Source organism: Podarcis vaucheri (genome assembly GCF_965113315.1).
Source record: "Podarcis vaucheri genome assembly, chromosome: 6".
NCBI lineage: Eukaryota > Metazoa > Chordata > Lepidosauria > Squamata > Lacertidae > Podarcis > Podarcis vaucheri.
In genome coordinates, this window is record NC_138764.1 from 44058934 (window position 1) to 44073994 (window position 15061).

The 15061-nt window shown below is 39.8% G+C and overlaps 1 protein-coding gene across 6 annotated transcripts in view; it reads right to left on the reverse strand.

Moving 5' to 3' along the window:
* The window catches only part of PDE4B (phosphodiesterase 4B), a 261207-nt gene that overhangs the window by 26596 nt on the left and 219550 nt on the right, over window positions 1-15061 (reverse strand). For 5 of the 6 annotated variants that reach the window (XM_082227590.1, XM_082227591.1, XM_082227592.1 and 2 more), the window contains one exon: window positions 2646-2758. In XM_082227590.1, the coding sequence (XP_082083716.1) occupies window positions 2646-2758 (113 nt within the window). Of the gene's footprint in view, window positions 1-2645; window positions 2759-11556; window positions 11609-15061 lie in introns of those variants that run through there. The other variant, XM_082227593.1, reaches the window with a different exon arrangement.

Sequence of the window (15061 nt, forward strand, 5' to 3'; positions counted from 1 at the left end):
TTACAACAGCTGTGCCATGCCCACTATCATTCTCAAATGACGTAGTTTGGCTTCAGTGGCATAGGGCCAGGAACTTAGCAATAGCAGAGGTCAGGAAGATAGGTCACTGTTTATACAGCTCTTGCACTTGGGATCATGCTGGGTCTATATGCTTTCTTCCTTTCTCTACTGTTGCTCTTTCCGTTATTCTTTACTAAGTGGGAGGTAGAAGCATCCTGTTTTCAAAGCATCAGACTGTTTTGCTACTGCCATATCTCTGCGCAGACGACGGAAGAGAGGACGATCATTCTGATACTTCATGGATGTGGAAAACTTGACAATTAATTAATTAATTGACATATTTTAAGAGGCTTCTTAAGAGCTTTTGAAAAGCTACAATCATGCTGTAGTTCCAGCTGCCCGACACACGTCCAAATCCTTAAAAAGCACATAAGGATACATTTACGTGAAATAGTAAGAATCGTAGAGGTGGAAGGGACCCTGAGGATCATCTAGTCCAACCCTCTGCAATGCAGAGATATGCAGCTGTCCCATATGGGGATCGAACCTGCAACCTTGGCATTATCAGCACCATGCTCTAACTTATTTTACACAATCTAGTAAAAAAATTGCAAATTAAAGATGAGAGGAGCATTGGGAGTCATTTGCCTGAAGCCTTATTCTATCTTTCTTGCCTCCTATTTAATTGCCACGTAGCCCTTTTTTGTGTAAAATATTCATATCTCATTATTGCTCACAACAGGGTTGTGAAGTTGGTTATTAGTCCCTAATTTAAATACAAATTAGGGCAACCCAGTCAGCTGGGCAGGGTACAAATAAATTATTATTATTATTATTAAGCAGCAAAATGCATGATGGTGACCTGAGCAAGTTTAAGTAGGTAGTTTGTGGCTGGGTCTATGAAGGCTGGATATTAAAAGGAGGGTTTTGTTAAATGTTGAAAACAGCGTGTGAAAACTGATACCTTTGCAGAAGGAAACAGAGTAAGATATTAGGCCCCATAGCTTGCTTATCATAAAACACCACGTACAGTGGTACCTCGGGTTAAGAACTTAATTCGTTCTGGAGGTCCGTTCTTAACCTGAAACAGTTTTTAACCTGAGGTACCACTTTAGCTAATGGGGCCTCCCGCTGCCGCCGCGCAATTTCTGTTCTCATCTTGAAGCAAAGTTCTTAATCCAAAGTACTATTTCTGGGTTAGCGGAGTCTGTAACCTGAAGCGTCTGCAACATGAAGCGTATGTAACCCAAGGTACCACTGTACCACTGTTAATAAGTGCACCTGGAGAAAGTTATATATCTGATTCTGGAATCATGTATGCTGTAGCTCAACTGACTGCATTAACAGTGCAAAAGACTGTTCTGTTGAACAGTGCCTGGGATCACAGCAGATAAGGTGCCCACGGCCTCAGGGAAGTAGGGGTGCCTTTTGTTTAATCCATCAATATTCAGGCTAGTAGCCAATGAAAGAGCGACTCTGGTGTAAATATAGTCCAAGCGGCAGGTTTTAACTATACAGCGGTACCTCAGGTTACATACGCTTCAGATTAGACTCCGTTAACCCAGAAATAGTGCTTCAGGTTAAGAACTTTGCTTCAGGATGAGAACAGGCTCTGGCGGTGCGGCAGCAGCGGGAGGCCCCATTAGCTAAAGTGGTGCTTCAGGTTAAGAACAGTTTCAGGTTAAGTACGGACCTCTGGAACGAATTTAATACTGAACCTGAGGTACCACTGTACTGTAAAAAGATAAGGTGTTAGAGATATAATGGGGAAATTTTACAATTAGTTACTAAGTTAAACCCATACAATCAGCATGGCTCTCCAAGTGGTTTGTTGAAGGCATACATACGACACACAAGCATATCAGCCAACCTTCTACAGCACATTTTTATCCCTTTTAGAAATGTGCCTCCTAACATAGCAGCACTTTATATGACTTGTCATTACACATGCAACTACTAATATACAAAACCAGAACACCTTTCTTTTACAATGTACAATGCGGTAACTGAAATCAAAGCAATACATACTATATTTACTGCATGACAACTGCGAAGATAACTGTACTGTAATTATCAGCACCACAGACAATTTACTAAAAACAATTATTTCCAAAGTTATTGATTGTCCCAATTATAATCCCATCAGGATTTTAAATTCCATTCCTACGAACACTCCTTTAACTTAATATCACTGCCTAATTGTTGCTATTCCTATGTATCTAAGGGATAATTAATACAAAATCAGGAATTGTTCCAAGTATGTAAATATATACAATAATCCACCCCCACCCCCCCCCCCGATTTACAGATCACCTAGGTACCCAACACCTATTTAACAAAATCAAAGACCAAACTTGATTTCTGGATACAACTGTGTTCTGTTTGAGAGCTTGCAAAGTTTGACATCACACATGTCTACTGCTCCACCTCCATAGTGTAATGATAGGAACTACCAATATTTAACAGCTTTAATAAGAAGCAGAGGTGGTGTGTAAGAGTTCACCCATTTTCTTTAACTTTGTTTTTGGTAAAATCAGTAGCAGGTCTGATTGCAGATACAGCTGTATATGGGGGGGGGGGAGTTTAAATCCATATGCAACTAAATTCCAAACCATTTTGGGGGGAAATAAATATTTTCCTCTTACCTTATTCGATGCCATTTCGCTAACAGATCGGTAGGTCTGAATGGTTTCAAGTTGGTCTAAACACCAGTCCAATTCCTCCAAAGTTTCCATTGCTAATTTTTGATAAGATTCCTCTGCAAATAAACACACAGGCATGTAGTTAGGCTTGAGTGATTGCAGGCTTTCCATGGTGGAATCGCTGACACGGCTCGGACCGACGCTGCTGTAGGTGCTGCTGCTGCTGCTGCTGTGCTCTTTCATCATGAGTTCTGCGAGCTCCTGTTCCACTCTCCAGCAGAACAAATCAATGCACGTCTCGCCTTGGAGTGGCTGTTGTGGTTTCATGGGCTTTCTTCTCTTTTCTTTTTGTTCTTGCTGGCTTTGAAGAAGCAATGTCAGTACTACATCAACAAACTTCCTCTCGTAGGGGATGTAAGGGGAGGGACCTCTGACAGTCTCATCTGCATTGTACATTAGGCACTCACAGAACAGATGAGGAAAAGCAAGTTCTTCGTAAGCAAAGGGGTTTTTTCCCGTCTCCTCTCAAGCATTAATCATGCGTTGAGATTTTTTATAAGACTTTTAAAGTGTCACCGAGTGAGATTAGGCAATCAATCTGCATTTCTCAGTTTTCCCTTAAAAAAACTAACTTCAGATAAAAAACAAACGGGCAGGAAAAAATAACTGGAAGTAAACTCCCTGAACTTCTGCAGCTGTGATAATCCTCTCCGCAGAAAGATCGTTTGCATTAAAAGAGGAGGGATTTTTCTTGTTGTTAAATCCGTATCTATTCAGTTAGGTGTTCAATGAAATGTCTCTTAACAGGAAACCACAGAAATACTGGATTTTTATTTAAACTGGCAAAATGGTAATCCTGCTTCTTTTAACCAACTTTAAACTCCCCTTTAGTTCATGCCAAAGTCACAAGGAAATTCTGAACTGGATTTCCAGTGGGATTTAAAATTTGACTGTGGTAAGGTAAAGGTAAAGGTAAAGGACCCCTGACAGTTAAATACAGTCACGAACGACTCTCGCTTTGCTGGCTGAGGGAGCCAATGTTTGTCCGCAGACAGTTTTTCCGGGTCATGTGGCCAGCATGACTAAGCCGCTTCTGGCGAACCAGAGCAGAGCACAGAAACGCCGTTTACCTTCCCGCCGGAGCGATACCTATTTATCTACTTGCACTTGACGTGCTTTTGAACTGCTAGGTTGGCAGGAGCAGGGACCGAGCAACGGGAGCTCACCCTGTCGCGGGGATTCGAACCGCCGACCTTCTGATCAGCAAGCCCTAGGCTATGTGGTTTACACCATAGCACTACCCGTGTCCCCCTTTGACTGTAGTACAATACCATTGTTTTCTTGCCTTTGCACATTTGATCTGAGGAACAAGCATTTATTTAAAATCTTTTCTAAAGCTGCAATCTTAAATGAACTTATGGGGATAAATTTGTCCCGTTGAACTTACTAAGATTTACTTCTGAGTGAACAAATAAAGGATTCTGCTGAAGGGACCCACAAGGAATCACAGGCAGGTGTGGCCCAGGGAGGGCATGGTTCTCCTTTCCCTTTCACAAAATAATAAAACAAACAAACTTAAGGGGAAAAGTAGTTTCCTTATAAGAGGTTGGGGCTCCAGTGACCTGCCATCTTAATTTGCCGAGAAACACCAATACAAGCACATTAGTATATGCAAGTTTATATAAATTTGAACACAGGCTTGTGACCTTTAAGTACTTAGTAACTGTCTGGACTACAGGTAGCAAGCACCTCTGATTTGGTCATAAAAATTACTTCTAAAAACCCATGATAGCCGTTGACTCAAAAATTAGGCACCAGCATAAACCTGTTTGCTGGTGCAAGGACTGTGAAAGCTCTAATTATATTTTGGGTTGAAATACTAAATCCGCTACCTCACTTGCAGGTTGCAAATTTAGGGAGGGGCTATTTTATTGATTTTGGGACTTGGGCCAAATCCTTTGGTTCACGTGGCATGCTTATGATGGCAAGTGGTGCTTTTCTCTTTTTCACTTTAAGCAATACAAGTGTTGTATATTTCTGCCACTGCCTGTGGCCCCAGTGGAATCTTTCTCAGTGGCTGCCACTTGTGGCTACCATTCTGCCCTTCCCTTGAATGCCCTTGGTATAATGCTTTGACACATAGCATAATTCCAGGAGTGTGTGTGTGTGTGTGTGTGTGTGTGTGTAGAATGATGGCTGCCAGCTGCCAAAAATGCCATGATATTGTTGCTGGAAATGGTACAGGAAGTCCGAAGCAAAACAATGCATCATTAGTCTGAAGATGGAAAAAAAGAAAAGAAAAAGAGCAGCTGCCATGACTGCTCAGCACCTGTTCAATAAATTTATATTTATCTTCATTTAGGGTGTCACTGCAGTATCTCAGTTATATATATATATAAACACTGAGATTACCTGCGTATAACAGCTATGCACATTTTACAATTTTTTATGTGCTATTAGCTGTCCAGAGTGGCTGGGGAAACCCAGCCAGATGGGTGGGGTATAAATAATAAATTATTATTATTATTATTATTATTATTATTATTATTATTATTATTACTACTACTACTACTACTACTACCACCACCACCACCACCACTACTATTACTACTCTAGGTACAACTATTTCTATTGTCTTCCAAAATAGTGCCAACCCAGAAATAAATAAGGAACACAACTGGGAATTCTATTCTATTCTATTCTATTCTATTCTATTCTATTCTATTCTATTCTATTCTATTCTATTCTATTCTACTCTACTCTACTCTATTCTATTCATATACCAGCCATCAACTTGATGCCTTCCAAATGGTTTGGACTACAACTCCCATCAGTCACAGCCAGCAAAGGAGCTGTTGTCCAATATGGTGGGCACCATATTGTTGGAGGATACATACACAGATATAGACATAGATACAGTCATACCTCGGGTTGAAGTAGCTTCAGGTTGAGAGTTTTCGGGTTGCGTTCCGTGGTGACCTGGAAGTAACGGAACACGTTACTTCCAGGTTTCGCCACTCGTGCATGCACAGACGCTCAAAATGACGTCACACGCATGCATGGAAGCGGCAAATCGCGACTTGCGCACGTGCAGGTTGCATTCACTTCAGGATGTGAATGGGGCTCCAGAACGGATCCTGTTCGCATCCAGAGGTACCACTGTATAGCTATAGCTATATAGATATAGATATATGTGCAGCTTTAAATCTCTAAGCAGTAGAGAGTACTCACCCTCCCTTCCAACTCAAGGCAATGAAAAGGAACCACGTGCTTTCACATAAAGTTCTATTCCGAGTGCTGTGAAGGGCTACAGCAGGAGAGTTATTTTCTCTGGGTGACATCCAATAGTAGTCACACTCAGAGTAGACCCACTGAAATCAATGGATTTAAATAATCTGTGCTGCAAGGTCATGCCATGTAAAACACGACCTCCTGCACCATATGTGACATTGCAGTCAAGGTGGTTTGCTTTCTTCCTTTGGAGAAAGCAGTGGGGATTCAAGCCACTATCCCCAAATAGAGCATTCCTCCTCCCTCTCCCCCCCCCCCCCGGAGATGTCTGCAGAGGGGGAAATAGACTGTTTGGCATAAGCAGTTTTCTCAAGTCTTCCCGAAAAAGGACAACTGTGTAAGGGGAGATGATGTACATATACAGCTTTACAAGAGGGTCAATAATTTAAGGAAGGCCGCATTTCATGTTAAGATGTTACTTGAAAGAGAGGAAGTTCCTTGGAAGTATTATCTTTCACATCAGTGTCACAATTTCTTATAATTCACTGAGCAAGAGGAAGTGGAGTCGGCTTGTCTGTGACTGAGAACCTGTTCTTACAAAATAGCTGCTTATCTGAGGAGCCTCCACACGCTTCTTTGTGGTAGCAGTTCCAGTAATGGCAACACATTTAAGGCACAAATACCAGGCAACAGTGAAAGGGGATCTCAATACCTGCACCTATTTTGTAAACAGCTTTGTATCCATGCACTCTAGTAACAGTTTGATTTGGGTCTTCCCTAGTAGTGATGCAGAAACACCATTTACCTCGAATAATACCTGGGCCCCTATAAGCTTTTTCTATGAACAATGGGGGAAAGTGCTAAATGGGCTCACAATGGTTTGGCACATGTGAGTTTTTGTTTTGTCACTTGGGAACTGTAGTGTGGGAGGATAGCAGGCAGGAATGTGGAGGAGGAAGATACATCCACAGTTTTAGTAGCAGCAGCATTGGCAGTAGGGAACTGGCACACATTTCAGTTGTGTGTTGCATATCACCCATTGTCCCCCCAGAACTCCTCCCCATGTTGAAGCAGACCGAATGCTGGTAAGTAATTATAGGGGAAGGAGGCAGGGTTTGTAGTGGGAGATCACCCCCAACATATACAAACAACTAAGACTGGACTATAATGCAGTGATCAAATAGAAAGGATGGCTTCACATAATATTGAATGAGTAAAGAGTTAAAGTAATCGAGTTCTGGACATGAACCAATAGCTGCTATAGGATTTGCCAGCCTAGTCTGCTAAATGCTGTTCGCAAACAGGCAGAAATGGGACATTAACTTGAAATACGTTTTGTTATTAACTACGACTGGAGTAAAAGCTTAAGGATGAGAATATCCAACACAAATAGGATGTCTTAGCATTAAAAACAGTGAAAATTCATATTATGAACCCATTGTTTGCAAACTTTGTTAATGTCACTACTTCTAATTAGTTGCTAAAGTTAATACTTTTTAATAAAAACTAACAGGCAGCTATTAAAACAGTCTGGTTTATATTTCTGTAGTGGTTCAGGACCCAGAGGCATGGACTTGTAGCAAAATATTCAGTTTCACAAAAATCCTACCAGGAGATCACAGAAGAAAACATTCTACAGCGGAAAAAAAAAAAGTGTTATTTACTTCCAAGTATGATTTGACTAAGCAACAACCATGTGCTTGAAAGTCACGTTGGAGATTAGAAATGTGGTTGAGAAAGAGAAATAGTGACCTACAGCAACTGACTGCACATACATCTGGGCAGGGTTCAGCTGATTGTTAATTAATCCCAAATTAAACATGAACGTAAGGAACACCCTTTATTTAACTTTCAAAGTTAAAAGAGTAGCATTTCATTCAGGCATGTCCAAAAATAACAGAAAGTAGATAACCAAGCAAGAAATTGTGGTCTTCCACAGTTTATACGTATGTGAGGCTGTGTCTTTACGCATGCACATTTATATTAGATAGCACTGATTTAATAATTCTTATTTGGGGGGAAATAAAGCTTCATAAACCGCAGCTCTAAAATGCACATTGTTGGGAATGAATCCAAGTGCTAAGGATCCTAGCTTAGTCCTTGCCTGGAATGCCTAATTAGGATGCCATTGCTTCTTTCATGTGGATATTTTTTCAAACTGATTTAACAAATACTTTGCTGAATATTTAATTTTGTGGCTTGATTCCGAATAAACACTGATTTGTGTGTCCAATGTTCCAAACACTCTGCTCCACCCAGACAAGTCTATAAAGTTGTGGAAGGGAGAAGCTTCCTTGTGACAAGATATGAGACTGCTGTGGTATGCTTATTAATAGCAAAATCATGTGGATGGGGCCAACTGCATGGGCAATTCTTATTCTAGAAAAGAGGTATTGCAATCTGCATAACGCTTTAGCATGCAGCAAAGGTTGTAAATAGGCAACACAATCCAGATATTTTAGTAAACACAAATCCTGCCATTTATTTAAATGAATGGAGCTGATTATGTGGACAAAGGAACTGTGTGTGAAAATCAACTTCACCACCAAAATTAGGGAAGAGACCATTCCTGGCAAAAGAGCGCAGGGAACACATAAAAACTTTTATACTTAGAACACTTCATGCAGAACACACCATAGCTATGACAGCTATATGCCTGCACATTTCAGACTCTTGCTTTTGAAACAGACAATGGTCTGTCAACAGAACCAACAGAATAAATTTAGAGATAAAGTACTTGTGATTTGCAGGTTCCAATGGGAACATCTGCTTGTTTTATTTATTCACCCATTTTTTTTAAATACTGCTCTTCATCTGTAAAACATTCCAGGGCACCAGGAGCTTTCGACTACAACAATCCTGCAGCATGCTTGCTTTGCCTTGCTATAAAGTTCCACGGAGAAAGGCAAATCATTATGCTATAGGGGAAGAAGCCAGCAATGTATATAAATCATTTACTTTTGTGGAGAGTGTTCTAGCCCAGGCTGGATGCCCATTTCATTTCCAATAGGAGTTTGGATTTTGAGAAGGCTCCAGTTCTATCAAAGAGTGCAGAAGCCTTGAGAACCAGCGCAATCATTTGTCAGTGCCTTGTATGAACAGGCTGAGTTTGCTAATAAAAAGGAAGGGCACCTTAGAGAGTGATTGGTGCTTGGAATTCGAAGCAAAGGGCTTCCTGAAAGGACGGAGCTAATAGGGGGCTCAACCTTTCACAAAGCCATAAAGATGGCAAAGTAACCAGCTGTGCAAACCTCGGAATAAGGAGCAAAGAAAAACAGGGAATGACTTTGAAAAAGTAAGCTCTGCTTCACAAACACTACGGGGTAGTTACAGCAGCCATTCTGAAAAGGGTAAACTCACTCGTGTCTGCAAAATCAGGCAAAGTGAAAGTCCCCCAAAGCAATCCAGCTACTTTTAAAAAGCACTCTGCAACAAAAAGAGGGGGGGAGGGGGGGAGCTACCATTTCTCAAGATTCTACCATCAGCTCAACATTACAAGGGGTTTGCCCAAAGGTCCCAAGGAGCTTGGTTCAGCTGGAACTCTGCATGAATCCTGGGATCGTGTATTTCGTTTTGGTTTTGTTCTGAACAACAAGCATGGTGACACTGCAAGGAAATAATAGAGGAAGCTACAGTGGTTCAAGCTAAGGATACTCCCAATAGAGGAAGTCCCTGCGGTTCCTGCCAAATATCTTCCACATAGTAGGGGAATTTACCTGCAGTAGTGAGTATGTGTAACTGATACGTATGAAAGTTCACACCTAATTAGTCGCCAAAATGTATAGCGTATCTAATGGTAGCGGGCAGCTAGTTTTTCTTAGGCTCCATATTTTTGTAAAGACTCCATCCCACTCTGGAGAGTAAACTTAGCAATTTGTGGGACAATCCTTAATTTCAAAATAGATGCAGAAGCTGATGTAATAGTTATTTATGAGGAGGTTTACGAGGGATTCCAAAACTCCTCAGCCAGCGTAAGCTAAAACTGTTTTTACACAGCCTATTAAATCTTTTATGCTTTTCCATACAAACAAGTTAGAATGAGGAGCAGCTTGTGTTCATCATGCAGGGCAGTATTTTGTCCCCATTTACCATCTATACAAAATCACTAGGAACCATCATCAGGAAGTCTGGGGTGCAATGTCATCAGTATGTCGACAACACACAGCTCAATTTTTCTATTGAATCTGAGACAGGCAAGGCTGTGCCTCAGTGCTTCAAGTGGTTTTTTGACAAGCACCTTGGATAAACCAAATATTCTTCAAAATCTTGCCACTTGGGATTACAAATGCTTCTGAGCTTTTTCAAAAGTAGATGACACAACTCTGAAAATCTTGGAAGACCATAACTCAGTTGATGTACATGGCACTTCAGTGGAAGTCTATGAAAAAATCCAACTGCAGAGCAATGTCTTTGCAAAACAACCCGACACCACCAAGCAAAAAGAAGTTATACTATCAGCCATCATAATTTCATGTAAGAACTACACCCACAGCTGGAGGCAGGACGAAACCCTTAAAGAATCAATAGGAGCCAGCAGAGCTCTGAGGTCTTGGGAATCAACTATTTCAATTGTCTGATGTTGTAACATCCATGCTGTTAGCTTTGAGTTCCAATAAATTAATACTTAGCCTGGTTCGAATATATTGTTTTACTTTAATAACCATTTACTCTCTCCTCCACTAATTCTGTTCTCTTTATATAATTTAAAGCAATTTACTCCATTTTGAAATGTTATCCCAAAAGATGCACTTGTTAACCTGCAGAGTTATTCCTCAATGTTCTAACTTTTTGTTAGAATTGACAGACAAGCAATTCATCATTTCCTCCATGATTCATGAACATACACAAGAATTCAGCTGGGCGCTGAAGAACTAAGCCTAGGCAGTAAAATGATAATGTGATGAATCATCCATTTGGTCTGGGGTAGAGATCTGTGTAATCTTTCGTTTTCATTCAATGTCCGAAGATAAGTCTCTCTGTACTCTTGGCTATTTCTGCTTCTACATATCCATTGACTGTGGTATTTCTAGTATGCAGGCAAATCCCATTCCTTGATTCCCCTTATGATATCATTGCTAAGTGACATTTGACAAAATGTTTCCTGCATTTTGCTACTTCCATTTGGCACCATACAAGTGCTGTCACTTTTCTTTCTGATTTGTGGCAGCCTCAGTACATTGTTTCCTGCATTTGGCTCTTTGCAGAACTCATTGCCAGGATAAAGAACTAGGCTGAGGCATTAATACTTTGTGGGCAAAATTCAAAACGTCCTTGCTTCCTTATCACAATGTTTCAAGTCCCTTTGTCAATCCATTTAGAAATGCTTATGGAAAGATGAAATAACACTCCCTAAGGCAGTATATGCAACAAAGGAAATAGGGGGAAATATATTTTAATTATGTTAAAAAGTCCACAAATGTCTACTGATTTTTATGAATCTGATTTCATTTTTATGAATCTCTTAGTCCTGACCCCCTTACAGATACACTTGATAGTGATACAGGAGAAGGCCTTCTTGGTAGGTGCTCCCAGATTTTGGAACTCCTTTCCTAGAGAAATTGCCATCAATCATCATCATCATCATTTTATTTGTATGTCGCCTTTCCATAGCTATAACCATGCTCAAGTGGCTTGCAACAAAATTAACATCATTACAAACATAACAAAAATAAATAAAACACACCAAAAAGTACACAACGAAATGGAAACAATATCCACATAAATCATATGATGGATCTAAAAAAAAAGGTACAAAAAATAATATCAGTATCAATAACAGCAACCACAAACCCCAACCAAAAGCTCTAAACAATACCACAGCCAAAGAGCCTGTTCAGCAGCTTTCGTAGCTGAAGGCAGGCAGGCAGTCTCCTTTCCTCCAGGCCAGGTAGGAGAAGGCCAGCAAGGCAGGGAACAGGTCTTCCTGGGCTCTCAGCCAAAATTAGACCGGCTCCCTCCTTGTTGCCCTTCCACTAGTAGGAGTGGACTTTCTTGTTCCAACAGGCTTTGGGAACTGACAGCTTTTAAGGAAAGGGCTGGCACTGTGATTTTTTATTGTAATAATGTGTATGTTTTAATGTTTACTTTTATTTTCTTTAATGATTGCTTTTCCCCTATGTTTTCAGCTGTTTCTTTTTTAGCTGTAAGCCATTTTGAGTCCCTGTCCCAGGCTGGAGGCAATTAGCAAATATGAATGTTCATGAGATGTTGTCAATAACTTGCTACTTATCCATTGGCCTCTATTTTTATGAAAATATGCCTTGATAATCCACATCTTTATTTAAGTCCACTCATAGGTTGTACGCGGATTAACTGAAGAATGAAACCTCAAGCATTTATTTTATGCATCAAAATAAGCTTCTGAGTGCATATGATAAATCTATTTCTTGCATGTTAAACACCTGCATTTTCTGGCGCACACATGATAAAATAATGGCAATGTTCTCAGAGTTTTCTCTCATCATTATTGTTTGTTACATGCACGAAAGCTTGCTGAAACACTGTAATTCTGTACACAATGGAATAATCCATAATCAGCAGCTCAGAAAAAAAAATCCTTGAAAATAAAAGTCTGCTAATAGACCTAAGAGTGTTTCTAAAATCACTTTTTAGCAATTTAACCATCCTTGACTAACAAAACTGTGGTTTAATGCCTGTGGTTTTGATGCATTTTTAATGAAATTTCTCTTGTGGTGAAATCAGTTTTAAAATAATCTATTGCTAAGTAAATCACAGAGACGAAGAGGGATGACCAGGAACTAGAAGAACCCTCCTTTACTTATTTAATTTTTAATTAGTTTAACTGGGTTATTTAACTTTTCTTTCTTTCTTATTGGGCTTAGTGGCAACCCGGAAAACTCTACAGGTTAAGGCTGGTACATACACTCAACCCATCCAACAATAACCGTCACACAGTGGAGAAATAGGCAACTTCATCTAGTAGTTTCATATAAATGTTAATAATATGCTGTAATATAATGGTGGGTTTTAAAAAAAAAATACTGGATCTTGTTTCTCATTGCTTATTTAAAGTTATTTTAACATTTCCAGTTACCTAAGACCTCTTTACTTTCTTCGCATAGCAAACAGCCCATGAGAACTTTATGCCCACCCTGGAGCCTTGACCCTTGGTGACAATTTGTTACTTAAGAGTCACAACATGTCAGCCATATAATGCAATTTAAAGATCAATTAAAAACCACAACACACCCAACTGCTAGGATTGCTCTGTAAGGCTGCAATTCTAAACGTGCTTTAGAATAAACCCCACAGGATACAGCAGAAGTTGCTCCTGAGTAAATCTGCCCAAGACTGTGGTGGGCAGCACTGTTAACTACGGGAGCCTGAGTGACTCATTCTTAAACATAGACCCTTCTAAGATTTTCTAACTAGTGAGCAATGAACTTGGTGCAGTATTCCATACATTACGTCAATGGTGCAGTTAGGGCTCAAACAAGAGGCTGAGGTCCAGGGCCTCACAGTTCCACCTTGACAATTCTGAGAATGGCAGGTGATGAGGGCACTAGCAAAGCACCCCACATCAACACCTGGGCCAGCATGGCCATGCTGGAGTTGTCTTACTGTATGTTTATTGTTTCACAAACATCCTTTGTGTTGTGCATCCATGATGACTTGTGCTCATGATGCTCCTGGGGAAGGTTAGGTGCAATCCCGCTTTTGATACGGTTCGCACCTACGTAAGTTCTGAGGTGGACACACTGCTTCACTTTCAGTCACTGCACATCCTGCTACTTTTTCATACCACAGTCATTTTACTTTATTTTTGTCCTGCTTTCCTTGTGCAATAGCTCCTCCAGACATCAATAATGTGATAACATTGGAGGAGCATCACAGAACAACGTCTAAAGCAGAATAAATCCACTACTGTTATTATGTCAAGAACATGTTGCAGAAGATGCCCACAATAAAACACCAATCTAGAGGCGCCCTTCTTTTTTCTCATATATATATGGTTAAAGATGCTCATTTTATTATTTTTTCTTTTGGAATCTATTATCTGTTTCTACAACAAAATTGTCCTTCTTCCAAAGTAAATGTGTTTGGAATCAACAAAGCAGTCATGATTATACAATGACACTTAAGTGAGTTTAAAATGCTAAATTGTTCATGTTCCATGTTGTTATTATTATTTTTTTAAAAAGATTGGCAATTTCTCTCTCTTTCTCTCTCTCATATAGCCACCCACACAGACAATCAAGAATCTAAATGTTTTTAAAATATGGAATAGCAGTGGGAGAAAGAAAAAATTTACATGACCAACTAAAGCCCCCTCATCTCAAATTACCTAGCTAAACCACTGTATTATTTGTTTAGTTCACAGGGATTAATAACCGCATAGATAATAGCATGAACATATTTTCCACAGGGTAAAGCAAAAACCGCAAGTCTGCCTTTCAAATTAAAGTTTGAAAAAATAAGGTGAATTGTCATCCAAGAGATACTTAACAATCCTAATCTATAGTTTCTGGGTGTTCGCAAAATATCTGGTGCATTTATATAGTTGTTCCTAATGGTATACCCACTTAATTGATTTTGCTTATGCTTTCTTTATTGTTGCTTTTTATTGTTAGATGTGGTTTTAATGTAACTTACTGCATAGAGTGGCTCAGGAGTCCTTATGGAATTTAAATTTAAATATAAAATTGAGAACAAATTAAATAAAAACAAAAATTCAACTCAAGTAGTACATGTAGGCACTACTATTAGCCTTCTTCTGTAGCGAATGGTAGCATCAGAAGTAAACTTTTCATGCCCTCATAATCATATCATACAATAATGGATTCTAGCCGTGTCCCAGATTTTCCAGACTGGTGCTGACATCAGGAGCTAGGAAAACTGAAGGCATGGGATATGGCCCATAAGCAAGAGTTAAAGAAAGAACTTTGACTAATCATTGCCACCTACTTTCTCAGTGCTTGAATGAGTCATCAGCAGTAGTTCTCATTCTCTGAAACTCAGCTTCAGAAGTTTATATACACATAGTATTTTGAATTTGATTTCACACACCTTAAAAGTTTGCTTTATTAAATATTTGGCATGTGCAAATCCTTCCTTACAGACACACTGTTGATATGCACCCCTTCTTTGACTTTGAGGCTCCTAAATTTCACCCTTCCCATTCCTAGCTGGCAATCTGTGAGGCCAGGATGATAGGTTGCTGGGATGGC